Genomic DNA, 14,904 nt, shown 5'->3' on the forward strand with positions numbered 1-14,904 from the left:
TACCACCTGCTCAAGATTTTTCTTCCTTGTTTACACACAAATTTCTTAGTTATGGGCATCCTCAACAAGGACAAAAGGGTTGGGTAGAAGAGAACTAGGTTGTTAAGCAATGTAGGTGTCATCAAGTGCATCCTAAAATTTATATTCATTTGCACTATCCCCATGAACATCAAATTTGGGATAGTATAGTTGACTTTTAAAAGATATAACATTCATTCAATTGTAGTATTTTATGGTAAGAAGTGAGTAGCACTTATAGCTCTTTTTGTTGGAGAAATACATAAGGTAAATGCATTTGATAGTTTTAGAGTCAAGTTTTGTGTGCTTCGGGAAATAAATGTGAACAAAGGATACATAACCAATTTTTTTTTTTCCAGTATAAGAGAAAGCTCCTTTATGGGGATAGGTATCCATCAAGACATAAAGTGGAGTTTTGAAATTAAGTACATGGCGAGGCATTTGATTAATAATGCATGTTGCAGTAAGAAATGCTTCCCTCAAAAAATATTTTGACTTGAGAAATCATAATTGAGCGGGATATCTCAAGAAAATGTCGATTTTTCTCTCGGTTATCTCATTTTTACCCCACTTAGTAGGATAAAGCTTTTGTTATTGTTGTTGTTGTGTGATATCAATAGATAAACTCACATGAATGATTCTATTTTCTGAAAGATGGGATCTAAGAATGGAGTTGAAATATTTATTTGCTTTATCAGAATCTGAATTTTGTATTTGAATTGAGTTTGAATCATGTCATGAAAGATTTGGAAGATTTGAGTTGTTTCAAACTACTCATTCATTAGGAATACCAAAATAGTTCTAGTGTGATCATTAATAAATGAGACAAATCAACAAGCCCCACTTAGGATTCTTACTTTTAAAGGCCCCCAAATATAACTGTGGATAATAGAAAAAGAGTGTGAGTATTTGTATTGGATCAAGGGAAAAACATTTCTCATGTGTTTAGCAAGTTGACAAATCTCATATTAATAAGAACTAAATTTTTTATTGATAAATGAATGAGAATACAACTTTGCAACATAATTAAAATTAGAATTATACAGGAAACAATGAAATAATATGATTTATTTTTCGACAGATATAAACTTAACAAATTCAGAGGTTTGAGAAAAAGGTGGAGGTGAGGTCACTTGTGTTTAGAGAGATTTTTCACAAAGTATAAACTTTGATGTATTTCAGCACTGTCAATCACCTTCCCTGAATAGCATTTTTTTTTCCTATTTTTAGACATAGATGGTACTTGCGTCTTACCTTTACTGCACCATTTCTTTCTGTTTATGATCATTTTTCCCGTCAGTAGTAATATTTTTAATGTCATTCTTTTGTTGCAGATGGCCACAAGTGATACAGGTGGTGAGCTACCTCATAAAATCTGTACTCTGGGGACTCTTGAGACCACTTACCGTGGAAAAAAAAAAGAATGTCATCTACTCCTGTAAATGTTTCCACTACTTCTGCACTTCCTCTGGCACCTCCCCCGCCTGCTGGTGCTACATCTCACGTGCGCCTCCTTCCCATCGATTGCTACTACACCTCTTGCGACAACTCCTTCTGCTCCCCTTACCGCCACCCCTCCTGTGGCACCTGCTCCCGCAATCGATGGTGCCCCATCTCCAGTGACATTTGTTGCTTCCGCACCTACTCCGCCATCTACTGCTGGCACAGCTTTGAGTCTGGCTCGTCGACTCCTACCCCTTCCCCCCGATGGTATAGTTACAGCCAGAGGGGGACTCGTAAGTTATTTTTAACATTGTATTATATTTATTCTTCATGTTATGTTTTTTTATATCTACTTTGTTTCTTAAACAGATTTATTCCCCACAAGTTGCTCATCACCTGCATCATATAGATTATCAGGAGCAGGTACAATAAGCCCTATCTTTCGTGGAAGCAAATACCTATAGCCACTCGGAACATATGGTTTAGGGAGTTTGAGGTACGATCATGCAATTTGAATCAAATTTATAAGATTGATTTAATTTAATTTTTTACACTAACATATGAATTATTTTTTACATTGCAGAGGCCCTTCACCTGGCTCCCAGAACATCACCAGCAGATCAGTTGAATCTTCAAGATTCGGAGCAGGGATCGCCATATTGACATGTTCACGACAGCCCACCAGAGAGGTCGAGCGACCTGCCTAAATTGGGGAGGGGCTCTGGGGTCAGTTGACCGCAGCTTAGGCTTCTCCTGATTATGAGAGGGAGAAAAACCGAGCGACGGAGGGGGTCAGGGAGCTGCACTTCATATTGGCAGATCGGTCCCCCATACTAAATGCTACATGAGGTTGGTAAGTTTTTTTAGATATTTAAAAATTAATTCAAATTTTGGAGTATTTTTTTAGCGTTAACCATTTTTGTACACTACACAGACCAAGGATTTGAGTCGTGTTCCCTCCGTTGTGGAGCTGCATGTCGTACTCATCGGCGCCTGGGGGTTGCGCAGTAGGTCTCAGAGCATTCTTGGCGAGTTGTTGTAAATTAAAAACCATAAATTAAAAGTTTATTTTAACTCTAACTGTTGAAAGTGTCAATTACACGTTGATTTTCATTATATAGGAGTTCGAGCAGCTCTGAGAGAGACACTTGGCCTCTCAGGTCCAGACTTTCAACAGCAGCAGTGGTAGTCAGTCTACCACGACGCAGTACGAGTACGAGCCCTGGACCCAGGCAGTAGGGAGGAAGAAGGGAAGGTTTATGGCCTTGGAGCGAGAGGGTATAGCCTTCGAGGCCAAGCTCTCTCGTGGTCCCGTTCTTAGTTCTCTGAGCTCCTCACAGCCAAACTTGTCAAGTAGGTGGCTGTAATGATTTTGTGCAGGTTCTGAAAAATGTAATATATTTTTTTTTTTTGTTTTACAAATTTGCATCGGATTTGCGTCCATTTTTTTGTGCAAAATCCGCACTAAATCAACAATAATATTTCATCTTTTTACGATATTTTCAGATGCAAAAGAGATGATAACTTGATGTTAATATTTATCGTCTGATAATTTTTTACACAAATTTCGACCCACATTTTGTATAAACAAATTTGATGCTAATACGACACAAAAATCGAAGCAAATTATGTGTCAAAAAATTTTGACGTACATTTGATGGAAATAATATTACCGACCCCCGAATTAACGTAGGAAAAAACCGGACACAAATATGATGGTAACACTTCGAATTTGCATCTAATATGAGTCTGATAGGTCGAACGCAAAGATGTTAAACTCCTGTAGTGCTTGCAGCCTCCAAGATTTCTTTAGTTGTTTTGTAGAGCAAATAAATTTCTTATACTTCAGTAATCATTGATTTGACTAGCCAAGATATAATCATATGGTCTTGAATCTTCCGTGTGAGGTGGCTAGGATTAGTGAGTTCAGGAATTGTGCTCTCCCGTGAAATGTTCCTCTTTTCTTTTTCCACAAATTTATATAACACGAATTGGGACTAATAAAGGAAGTTATGACCATTAAGTTTATAATATATGATAAAGGTAGAGAGTTCAGAAGCTATTTGGACAAAATTCATTATCTCTTATTTAGAATTAACCTCTGGAACAAAACATGACGTATTGGTCATAAACCATATTTGTGTTTAGGGTTGTTGCTTGTTGCTTTTTGTAGGAAGCAAGTGGTTGTTGTTGCTGCAAGGAAAGAATTGGTTGTTGTAGAGAACTTGGGAGGGTTCCGGCAGAGGAGGGCCTGCAGCTGGGAGGATTCCGACTGCACAACAGAGCGCTACAGGGAGAGCCCAGCGGAGGAGGACCTACGGCGGGGAGGATTCCAGTAGCAGGGACAATTCTAGAGGCAGTTGGAGGGGGTTTCTTTGAAAAGTTGGGGGAGCGAGCAGACGAAGACTATTACCTGCTGATGAAGATGGCGAAGTTGATCGATTGTTGATGAAGTTGAACAAAACCACAGATGAAGCAGTCGGACGGCTCACGACGCAGTCGCCGATCATTGAAATAGCATCTGACGAGGTGTCTTACGATGTAGTCGCCGAACATCGAAAATGAATCGGACGAGTTTGTGCGAAGTAGACGATCCGATCAAGGTGAATAGAAGTGTCACAGATGAACTAAACAACAAACAATGCCCTAATTCAGTCACAAGATGAAGGCAAGCTTTGATACCATGTCAAAAAACAAATTTTGGGAAAAAAAACGACTTGCTTCCTTTCATTATTCACACATAAGGTACAAATATAGAAAAAACGGTTCCTCCTAACTTACAATCTTAGCGAATATATCTAATCTGAATGTGGAAAGGAAATAATTCCAAAATAAACATTAAAAAGCATAAATAGGAAGAGAGTAAAACTAATTAAGGAGTATTCAAAGTTGTCTCCAATTAAATCCTTCAATATACTTTAGGTGGCTGGCCGGCCCACCATGAAAAAGAGGTCGGGACCTTCCTAAATTTCAACAGTTACACACACAATAACATTAAAGAACCATATGATATATGAGAACATGTGCAAGGTATAAAATAATTAAAATGTGTATGCAGTTATTTAAAAAATAAACGTAGGAAATACCTCCATATCATTAGAGCACACAAGACTAGTAAGCATATCACATCCACGAAGGGATTAAAAATAATTCATTACAACAACATGCAGATAAAAGAACTCGTTGCTATGAATGTTAAGCATAGACACAACATAAACAGTTTAAAATAATACATTAAGGTACCAAAAAAAAACCTAATGCACCCTAAGAACAGAGCACATGCAAAGAAAATAATTCTTAATAATCACGTCCAAATGACAAAAATGAAAATAACCATTTCCTGTATTTATGAAAATATCTTGTTGAAATAAACAAAAACAAGTTCAAGCAACAAACATAACCAAAAAGCTAACCTGAAGAAGAGCAAGTGCATTGCAAACCCTATTTGATGCGCCAGGAGTCAATGTAGGTGGTGAAAGTGCAGGATATATTGATACTATTTCCTGAAGATAACAAAAGATGATATTAATTGGATCAAGAAATTTTCAAATGAATCTATAGTCAACAAATTGAAGTACTTTTATGTTGTGTTCAGGCATTCTATTAATGAACATATCCATCAGCTGTTAAATCTTTTTTCATTACAAATAGAAGTTATCACGCATAGAACTATATTGTTCAGCTGAGCAAAAAAAGTGTAGCACGGATAAAGAACAAAGCGGAAGACAGCTTTGCTGCATGATGCCTATCTGAACCCTAAGCAATGGCGCACAATGCCTTCCTTAACTTTGGGTAAGAAAAAAAATCTTCCATTTGATAAGATAAAAACCATTGCAACCCTCAACTCCATTCTAAAAGAAGTTTCTTTTAAAAGGATTGATCTTTTTTTATGACAATTGGGAATCCAAAACAAAGAGAAATAAGATAAAGGTTTAAAGACAAATTAACAAGAACAGGGGAAATTTACATACATAGCACACAATTCTTATGTATTTACAAATCTCACACATAAACTTCCATATTTACATACACAACACTTTGATGCTTTAAACCTATGCATGAAAAGGTGTATTAGTACTATTTTTTATGTGATACTAGTGATTTGAGTGTTATGCGTGTAAATATGATAGTGTGGGTGCCAGATATGTAAATACATAAGAATTGTGTGCAAATCACCTTAAGACAGGAATTTTCTTTCCAAAAAGAAAGCTTTGCCTGAATTTTTTCAATACTATAAACCTATAAAATGGCAACTTTTTGCTTTTCTAATTTGTTCCTAGTACAGAGCATGTACAAACAATCATCAACAACCAGACATGGCAAGTTCTTTTGCACATGTCATGCAATGAATTAAAAAATTATAAAAAAGCTTTCAGATATAACCCTCTAAGGTGGAATTGGAAAATTTGAACGATTAATGCACCTCATGTATGAAGAGACCCGCCATTGTGCCTTAGTACATCCCCTTAATATTAAATTGAGGCATTTACATATACCACACAATTCTTATGTATTTATATATCTAACATCTAAACTTTCATATTTACAGGCATAACACTCAAATCTTCAACATTACATAAAAAATAACATTATTACTTACTTTTTAAAAGTGAAATACATCTTTCATGCATAGCTTCATGAAACTAAAGTGGTATAAAGGCAAATAAGAAAGCTTAGGTGTTAGATATGTAAATACATAAGAATTGTATGGCATGTATGTAAATTTCCCTATTAAATTTCGTAAAGCACCCAACAATTTTATTATTGGCAGCATGCAAAACAATAACAACATAAACGAATTTACACAGTAAATCTGTTAGGGTCTTAAAAAAATGATGTCTGAAATTAGTAGTGTAATAAAATTTTAGTCTGAGAGTTTGGGTGACACAGCTTGAATCTTAAAATTCTATTATTTTCACCTTAATCGGAATACACAAACACACAAAATAGGATAAGAATGGCAAACTTTAAATACCCTTGCAACCAATAGACTTCCCTGATAGAACTTAAAAGTGCAAATAACACCATAATAGAAAAGACGCACCTGGAGGAGCGCTGCAATGGTACCAAATGAATTCCATAATAAAGGAGCTAAATCCTGAAATATCTCCCTTTTCTGCAAAAAAAAAAGTAAATTTTGATCAATGAAAACTACTATCAACACCAACTATAAATCAGCTACATTGACTGCTATATGACGTGCTTATCCCTAACTTGCACAAGTCGTTTTGGACAGCTAATCATGTTACCACTAGCCTAATCATTTTCTCTTCAAATCATTCCGCATTAATTATATATACCAGCCTTAATGATAGAACTTCTAACATTTATGTGCTTTCTTAAACCACAAATCTACTTTGCACTAACTTGTTACAAATACGTGCAGCTCCTACCACCCCTCTTGTTCTAGAAAATACTAAATAGAAAACTTGGTATATTAGGTAACCTAATTAGAAGAGATTTAACTTAAGATTTTTTCTATTTACATATATTCCTAATCTGTGAATAGAAGAGTGTTTGTAAGTATGTAACATATGATTTCAATTAGGGAATAAAAAAGAAATGAAGTTTTCCTCGCATGATATCAGAGCCACGCATGCTTCCTCGGTTAGGCGTTGTTCCTCGCACATGATTGCGGTCTTGATCTCATCGATCATCCACGTCTCTACGCTCATAGTGTCACTGTTTTCTATTTGGATTGAAGGATGTCATTCGACAGCCTCTAATCCCATTGAGCATTGAGGATTACTCAATTCTGATTGAGAGAGCGAGTGTGATAGAGATTGATCTGCTGGCTACGCAGAAACACAAATATTTTCCAAAGAGAAGAGGAGATGATAGGTCCAAGTCAGGACAGACCACTAATTTTAACCAATTTAGGCATTTTGACATGAAGGAATCTAGATCCAATAGCCGTGGTAGCGGTATCGGACGCAGCGGCAGTGTCATGGCATGTGTCAAATATGGAAGTGCACACAGGAAAAATGTTTGTCAGACACCAATACCTATTTTTGGGATCATCGACCAGGACATCTAGCAAGATTGTGTTCTGTCAGGAGTCAGAGGCCTCATGCAAAAATAAGAGCTAGTGCTCCACATTCTCAGAGGACTTTTGTCAGAAAGAAACCAGCTGATTCGTCAAGATCAGCTTCAGCTTTAGCTCTGAGTCAGACCTGCCAGGGTGTACAGCCTAGAGTATATGCACTGACTCAACAGAAAGCAAAGGATTCATCTGGCATCATTATATGTACTTCTTTAATTCAAGAGATCTGTCAAATCTTAATTTATTTCAAAACTTTTATATTCACCTTATTATAAATTTTATATCTATTCAAAACAAACTGATCAAAATTTTATTTAATATTGGGGCATCACATTCATTTATCTCTGAAGAGTTTGTGATATCTGAACTATTAGAATTATTCAAGATGCTTGATATTATATTAGTCCTTCTGCCTAATGGATCTCATATTATAATTGATAGAAGTTATGTGAATCTGACCATCTATGATAAAAGCTTCCAAAAGAACTTGGTAGTATTACCACTAATAAAATTTTAAGTGATCTTAGGGATGGATTGATTATTTAATCACTTCACAATCATTGATTGATCTGAGAAGATAATCAAATTCAATATCCCTTGAGATGAAGAATTCAAATGTGGGAAATAGAAGTCTTTTCTATGATGATGTCCAGTTTAAAAGCATGTAAAATGTTAGCAAAATTATACCAAGATTTTCTAGCTAAAATCGGTGATATAACAAAAAAACCCAAGAAGTTGGAGGATATATCAATAGTAAAAGAGTATCTACAAGTATTCGTAAATGATTTGTAAGGTTTGCCTTTAAGAAGAAAGATTTCTCTATCAATTTAATACTAGGTGCAGAACCAGTAGCAAAGGCACCTTATAGGATGACAATAAAGGAGCTAAAAGAATTAAAGAGCCAACTGCAGGACTTATTAAAGAAGGAATTATCAGGCCAAATACTTCCCCATGGGGAACTCCAATGCTTTTGTTAAGAATAAAGATGGGAGCTTAAAAATATGCATTGATTATTCAGACTTAAAAAAGTTCACAATCAAGAACATATACTTAACTGTTAAGTATTGATGATCTCTTTGATCAATTGGAAGGAGCATATATATTTTCAAGCCTTGATCTACGATCAGGTTATTATTAGCTAATAATTAAAGAATTTGACACAGCAAAGACAACTTTCAACACCAGATACGAGGATTATGCTTTTGTGGTAATGTCTTTTGGGTTGTCAAATGCACCTGAAGTCTTTATGAACTTGATGAATAGAATCTTTAAACCATTTCTAGATAGATTCGTAATTGTATTCATCGATGATATTCTAACATATTCCCGTGATGAAGGTCATCATGCAGATCTTCATATAATTTAGCGCACATTGAAGTAGAACCAATTATATGTCAAGTTATCAAAGTGTGACTTCTGATTGAGGAGCATAACATTCTTGAGGCCTATGATCAACAGTGAAGGTATCATAGTAGATCGGAATAAGGTTAAAGCGATAGTTGATTGGCCTAGACCAACTATTATTACAGAAGTTTGTAGTTTCCTAAGTATGGTGCGCTATTATAGAAGATTTGTCGAGGGTTCTCACAAATTGTAATGCCTTTATCCAAATTGACTCAATAGACAGTGAAATTTGAATGGACGGATCGTTGTGAGAAAATATTTCATAAGATGAAAATGTGATTCATAATAGCTCCAATATTGACGAAAACTTCTAGATCTATAGTGATGCAACTTTAAGGAGACTTGGGTGTGTCCTTGTGCAAAATGGGAAGGTAATTGATTATGCCTCTAGACAACTGAAAACTCATGAGATGAATAATCTGACACATGATCTAGAGCTAACAACAGTTGTATTTATGTTGAAGATATGGAGGCATTATTTGTATGGTACCAAGTGTGAAGTATTAACTGATTACCAAAGCTTGAAGTATATTTTCACACAGAGAAAGCTGAATATAAAACAAAAGAGATGGCCTGAACTCATTAAAGATTATAATTTGGATGTAAAATACACCGAGGAAATACAAATGTTGTGACAGAAGCGTGAAGCATAAAGGCGAGTAACAATGCTAACTACGTAATTACATAGCAAGAAGTACTAAATGATATGAAATGTTTGCAGTTATCTGTAGTTGCACCAAATGAAAAAAATTTTGCACTATAGAATCTAATGTTAATTCAATCAACTCTAAAGGACAGATTACAAGATGCATTGTCACAAGATGTAGAGTTTCAAAAAAATTTAGACCAAGTGAATGCAGGTTAGATGGAGAAATACGAGATCGATGAAAAAAAGTTGTTGAGCTATAAGAATAGAATTTATATTCTTCATGAGATTGATTTATGGAAAAAAATTCCTAAATGAGGCACATTATTCAGAAAAAAATGATATATCTAGAAAGCAACAAGATGTATCGGAAGTTTAAAGGCTTATTTTGGTAGTTATGATTAAAGCACGATGTAGCAAAGTTCATGACAAAGTGTCTCACTTATCAAATGGTTAAGGGAGAACATCCGAAGCCAAGTGGATTGTTGTAACCATTGCATATACCTGAGTAAAAATGGGAGGAAATTGCTACAGATTTTGTGATTGGGTGCCTAGATCAAAGCAGAGTTGTGATGCTACCTGGGTGATTATTAATCATCAAAACAAGTCTGTATATTTCTTGCCTATTAGATAAATAAATTCTGTACAAGTTCGCAAAAATTTATGTTGATGTAATTATGTGACTGCATGAAGTTCCAAAGTCAAACTATGGAGGAAATTTTAAGAGGCATTGGGTACTCAACTAATATTCTATATAGTTTTTCATCCCCAAACAAACGGCCAATTAGAAAGAACGATCCAACTTTTAAAAGACATGCTTAGACTTTATGTGTATGATTTTGGTGGAAGTCGAGAAATGCATATACCTCTCATAGAATTTGCCTATAATAATAGCTTCCAAATTAATATTGGTATAGCTCCTCCTTATGAAGCCATATATGAAAGAAAATGCAACCATTTTTCTTGGGCAAAAATTGGCGAAAGGAAAATAATGGAATAAAATGCACACCTCTGATATAATTTTCCTATAAGAATAGCTTCTAAATTAGTATTGGTATGGCTCCTTATGAAGCATTATATGGAAGAAAAAAGAAACCTCTTTGTTGGGCAAAAACTGGTGAAAGAAAAATAATTAGTGTCGATTTAGTTCATGAAAATACTGAGAAGATCTGATTGATTCATAATAAATTACGAGAATTTTACGATAGGAAGATGAAATATTATGATGTTAAGAATGGACCAGTTGAATTTAATGCATGAGAAATTGTTTTTTTATTGAAAGTTAGCCTGATGAGAGGTGTTAAGCATTTTGAAAAGTCTAAGAAGTTGAGTCCACGATAGGTTGGTCCGAATAAAATTATAGAGAAGATTGGGAATGTACTTGCATGTTTTTACTGCCAGCACATGTATTGGGTACATCATGTGTTTCCTATCTCCTTACTATGGAAGTATATTGTTGACGAGGCTAGAAAACTTATTACAGACCCTATAGACATTAAGCCTGATCTGACTTTTATTGAAGAACCAGAAAGAATCATAGATCACAATCTTAAGCAGCTCAAGAGTAAAGATATTACCTTTGTTTGTGTATTATGGATATTATGTTTGAGTCAATTATGAAATTATTAAAAAGTCATATGTATGTGTTATTATTTCTTTTCTTGTCCCTCGCCTTGGTAATTTCAAACTCTCGGGCCAGGTCATGGCATGACTTTTTAATAATTTTTTAATTTTATTTATGTTATTATGTATGTGCTAATTCTGAAATTGTTAGCTTACATATATTATATAAATTGAAAGGGGATATGGTCTTTATTTCAGAAACAACTGCTACACAATTGAACTAACCAAACAAACACAACTTCATCCACGGTAGCTTCCTAGTAGCAGATTCTTCTACGATTGTTGCACAACTGCTTCTTCAAACAATTACAGCTGCCCCAAATAAACTCATAGTATTTTAAGGTCAAAACCGCAAAATAAAAGTAGAATATGACTATAGTATAGTAGGAACGGTAACAGGCACAAGAATAGATAGAAAAGAGACAAAAAAAATATGAAGCAATGATAGGGAAATTGCGGTAAGCAGGCGGACATCAATGTTTGAGGCTATAGTATGAATGTCATGGCAAGAGACAAATTTGCATCATTATGTTTGGCTTGGAAAAATCCCAAACTAATAAATTGAATGTTTGATATTTGTTTAGCAAATCTAGGCAACTTATTGGAGTGAATCATTATAAATAAGAATGTTATCCCAAAATGCCAGAAATCTATGAAATCCTCTATCAATAGTTTGACAAAATCACAGCATAAAAGTTAGCTTCTAACAAATATGTAGATCCATCTAATAAAACATCGTATGTAAATTCACAAAAAATGGATGAAAAGAAAAAATCCATGGTACTAATGGTAAGTTCATGAAATGAAATCATATTAGATACCAATGCTTACAATTTCTAATCAAAATTAGTTTCACAATAGCATAAAAAATTTAAATAGTGCAATCCTTCATAGGATTAGCCTTTTAAAGTCCAAGTAGAAATCCTTTCAAGGATTTAAATGTATACTTAATCTAATTTGATTTCTAGATGATGTATATTCACATCAATAAGATAGTTATATTTGGCGGTCGATATTACCTGTTGGGGGGCTTTTCATGTAAATCAAACAAAGTATACAAATCATGCAAACAATATTAAACAAATAGAGAAAAAAACTAGAATATCAATGTGTTCTAAGGGATGATTTATAGCTTAGTCCTAAATGTTAAAAAACATGCTTTTAACATGCCAGCCTATTTACTAACAACCTCCTTAAAGAAAATCAATCCAAATGATATAAATTTTAATGCAGATGATTTACACACTCTTACATTTTCGTGTGATGTGCGGATGATTTACACATTTAAAATGATTGTATGGATTAAATATAAATTTAGCTAAATGTATTAAACATTTTTATCAATGTCGTCTACATCCGTGAAGGGTCTACTAGCAACCCACTAGCCTGCATAAAAATTGCAGCAAAGCATGCCACAATAGAATATCTCTAGAAGCAACATTTCATACCGCATAATACAACAATTTTGCATTTCACTAACTTGAGTTTTAGAAAATATTTAGATACAACAAAAACAATAAACCTTTATCCTACTAAATGGGATCGGCTACATGAAGCACTTTTCTCCGTTGTGACCTATTGAGTGTCATATTTTCATTTAATTCTAATAAATTAAGATCATCTTTTATACAACATTCTCAAGTCTTTTAGGTCCACCTCTACCTTTCTTAGCATAAGTTAAATTTAAAACATCTACTCTCCTAGCAGTCATCAGATGGTCGACGTTTAATTTAACCAAGCCACCTAAGGTGACTCTCTAATCTTATCTGTCACTCGAGCTATATTCATCTCGCATTTTGTCTCTCAGTGTAAAACCACTCATCCACCTGAGCATTCTCACGTTAGCAACACTTAATTTTTATGCTTCTCTTTACAGGTCAACATTTTATGCCATAAAGCATTGCAGGTCTCACCACCATTTTCCTTCAAGTCTAAGCGGTACTTTTTTATCACACAATAAGCCTGATGCATTCCCCCACTTCAACCATCCAACTTAAATTCTACTAATAACATCCTCATCTACATCATTATCACTTTGAACAATAGACCTGAGATATATAAAATGCTCTATCTTTTTAATGACTTGATCGCCCTTTGTTACAACCCCGCCATGAGATCTCGTATTACTAATACATGCAATGTATTCAATTTTAGATCTACTCAAGTGAAAAGCCCTTAGGCTCTAAAACTGACCTCCACAATTCAAGTTTTTACTAAACTTTATGGACAATCTTATCCACAAGGATATCATCAATGAAAACAATAAACCAAAGTACATCCTCCAGTAAATGTCCAGTAAGAATATTCATACCTAAATCAAAAACATATGAGCTTAAAGCTGGGCTTAAAGTCGATCCCTGATGTAATCCAACTGAAATAGAAAAATACTTGGTCAATAATTCTGGTGTTTGAACACAAGCAACACCTCTGTATGAATACCTTTAATGACTTGTATATAAGCAATATCAACACATTTTTTTCTAGAACCCTTCAAAGTACTTAGAATTTTATCATCAAATTTCTCAAATTTAAAAAAATATCATATGTATAGTATCCATAGTAGACTTGCTCGTCATGAATCCAAAACAATTTTGAGAAATTTTTGTATTGCGTCGTAACTTATATTCAATTACTATTTTCTCATAGTTTTAACGTATGCCACATTAACTTAATTCCTCTAAAATTTGTGCAGTTTTGTACTTCCCTTCCATTTTTAAAATAAAATACTAATACTCTTTCTCTACTCATCAGACAACTTTTTAATTTTTAAAATAATAATAATAAGTTTAGCAAACAAAAAAATTCTCTATTCTCCTAAATATTTTCACACATTATTAAAATATAAGGTTCTACTACTTATTCACACTTTATTTTCTTTAAAGTCTCTTGAATTTTTGTTTTAATTATGCGACGATGGAAATAAAAATTCTTGTTATTACTTGCGATATTAAGATCACTAAAATTGATCGTATTTTCACAAAATTCGTTGAACTATTTATCAAAATATCTCACCCACCTATATTGAATATCATCTAAGAGAAATTCTCATTGATTTTCATTCTTAACACACTTTACTTAACCTAAACATTATTTTCATTATATCTCTGTTTGGATAGTTCATGCATATATCTTTCACCACCTTCAAGATCTAATTTATTATAAAAATTATTAAAAAAAAATTCTAAGCATCACAAATTATTCTTAGCCTCTCTACGGGTCAACTTATATTTTTCTTAGTTCTCAAAGCTTTTACATTCAAACCCATTTTTATAATAAAAATTCTTATTATTTATCTTTTCATGCACATTATTATTCCATCGCCAACTAGTATTGTTCATACAGGCTTTTCCTTTTGATTTTCCAAACACAACTTCTGCAAATTGCTTAATAAGAATCGTTACTTTATCCCACATAATAAATACTCAGATAATGCATCTTAAATGCTTTGTTCCTAGTACAATCATTTAAAAGTTTAACCTCCAGCTACTTGTAGTAGTTAATTTGATATTTAAATTTCATTCCAATGATAGAATAAAGTTTACCACCCAAAATGTCAATTCAAATGTAAAGTTAATTGATTATTAAAGATAAACAACATAACAACACTATTCAATTTTCGCTATTTGGTCACAAGTGTTATTCTATCGAACAAAAGGATCATTGGACATTAAATGATAACAATCTTAATTAATAGTGTGTCTGTATGTGTCTGAATCACGAGGGAGGG

General features: G+C 33.9%; 1 protein-coding gene across 4 annotated transcripts in view; it reads right to left on the reverse strand.

Moving 5' to 3' along the window:
* The window catches only part of LOC110021100 (cell differentiation protein RCD1 homolog), a 56,866-nt gene that overhangs the window by 37,159 nt on the left and 4,803 nt on the right, over positions 1–14,904 (reverse strand). For all 4 annotated transcript variants that reach the window (XM_020719437.1, XM_020719438.1, XM_020719439.1 and 1 more), the window contains 2 exons: positions 6,506–6,577; positions 4,875–4,964 (listed from right to left, as the gene is read on the reverse strand). In XM_020719437.1, coding sequence (XP_020575096.1) covers positions 4,875–4,964; positions 6,506–6,577 — 162 coding nt within the window. The remainder of the gene's footprint in view (positions 1–4,874; positions 4,965–6,505; positions 6,578–14,904) is intronic.

Source organism: Phalaenopsis equestris, unplaced genomic scaffold (assembly GCF_001263595.1).
Source record: "Phalaenopsis equestris unplaced genomic scaffold, ASM126359v1 Scaffold000121, whole genome shotgun sequence".
Classification (NCBI taxonomy): domain Eukaryota; kingdom Viridiplantae; phylum Streptophyta; class Magnoliopsida; order Asparagales; family Orchidaceae; genus Phalaenopsis; species Phalaenopsis equestris.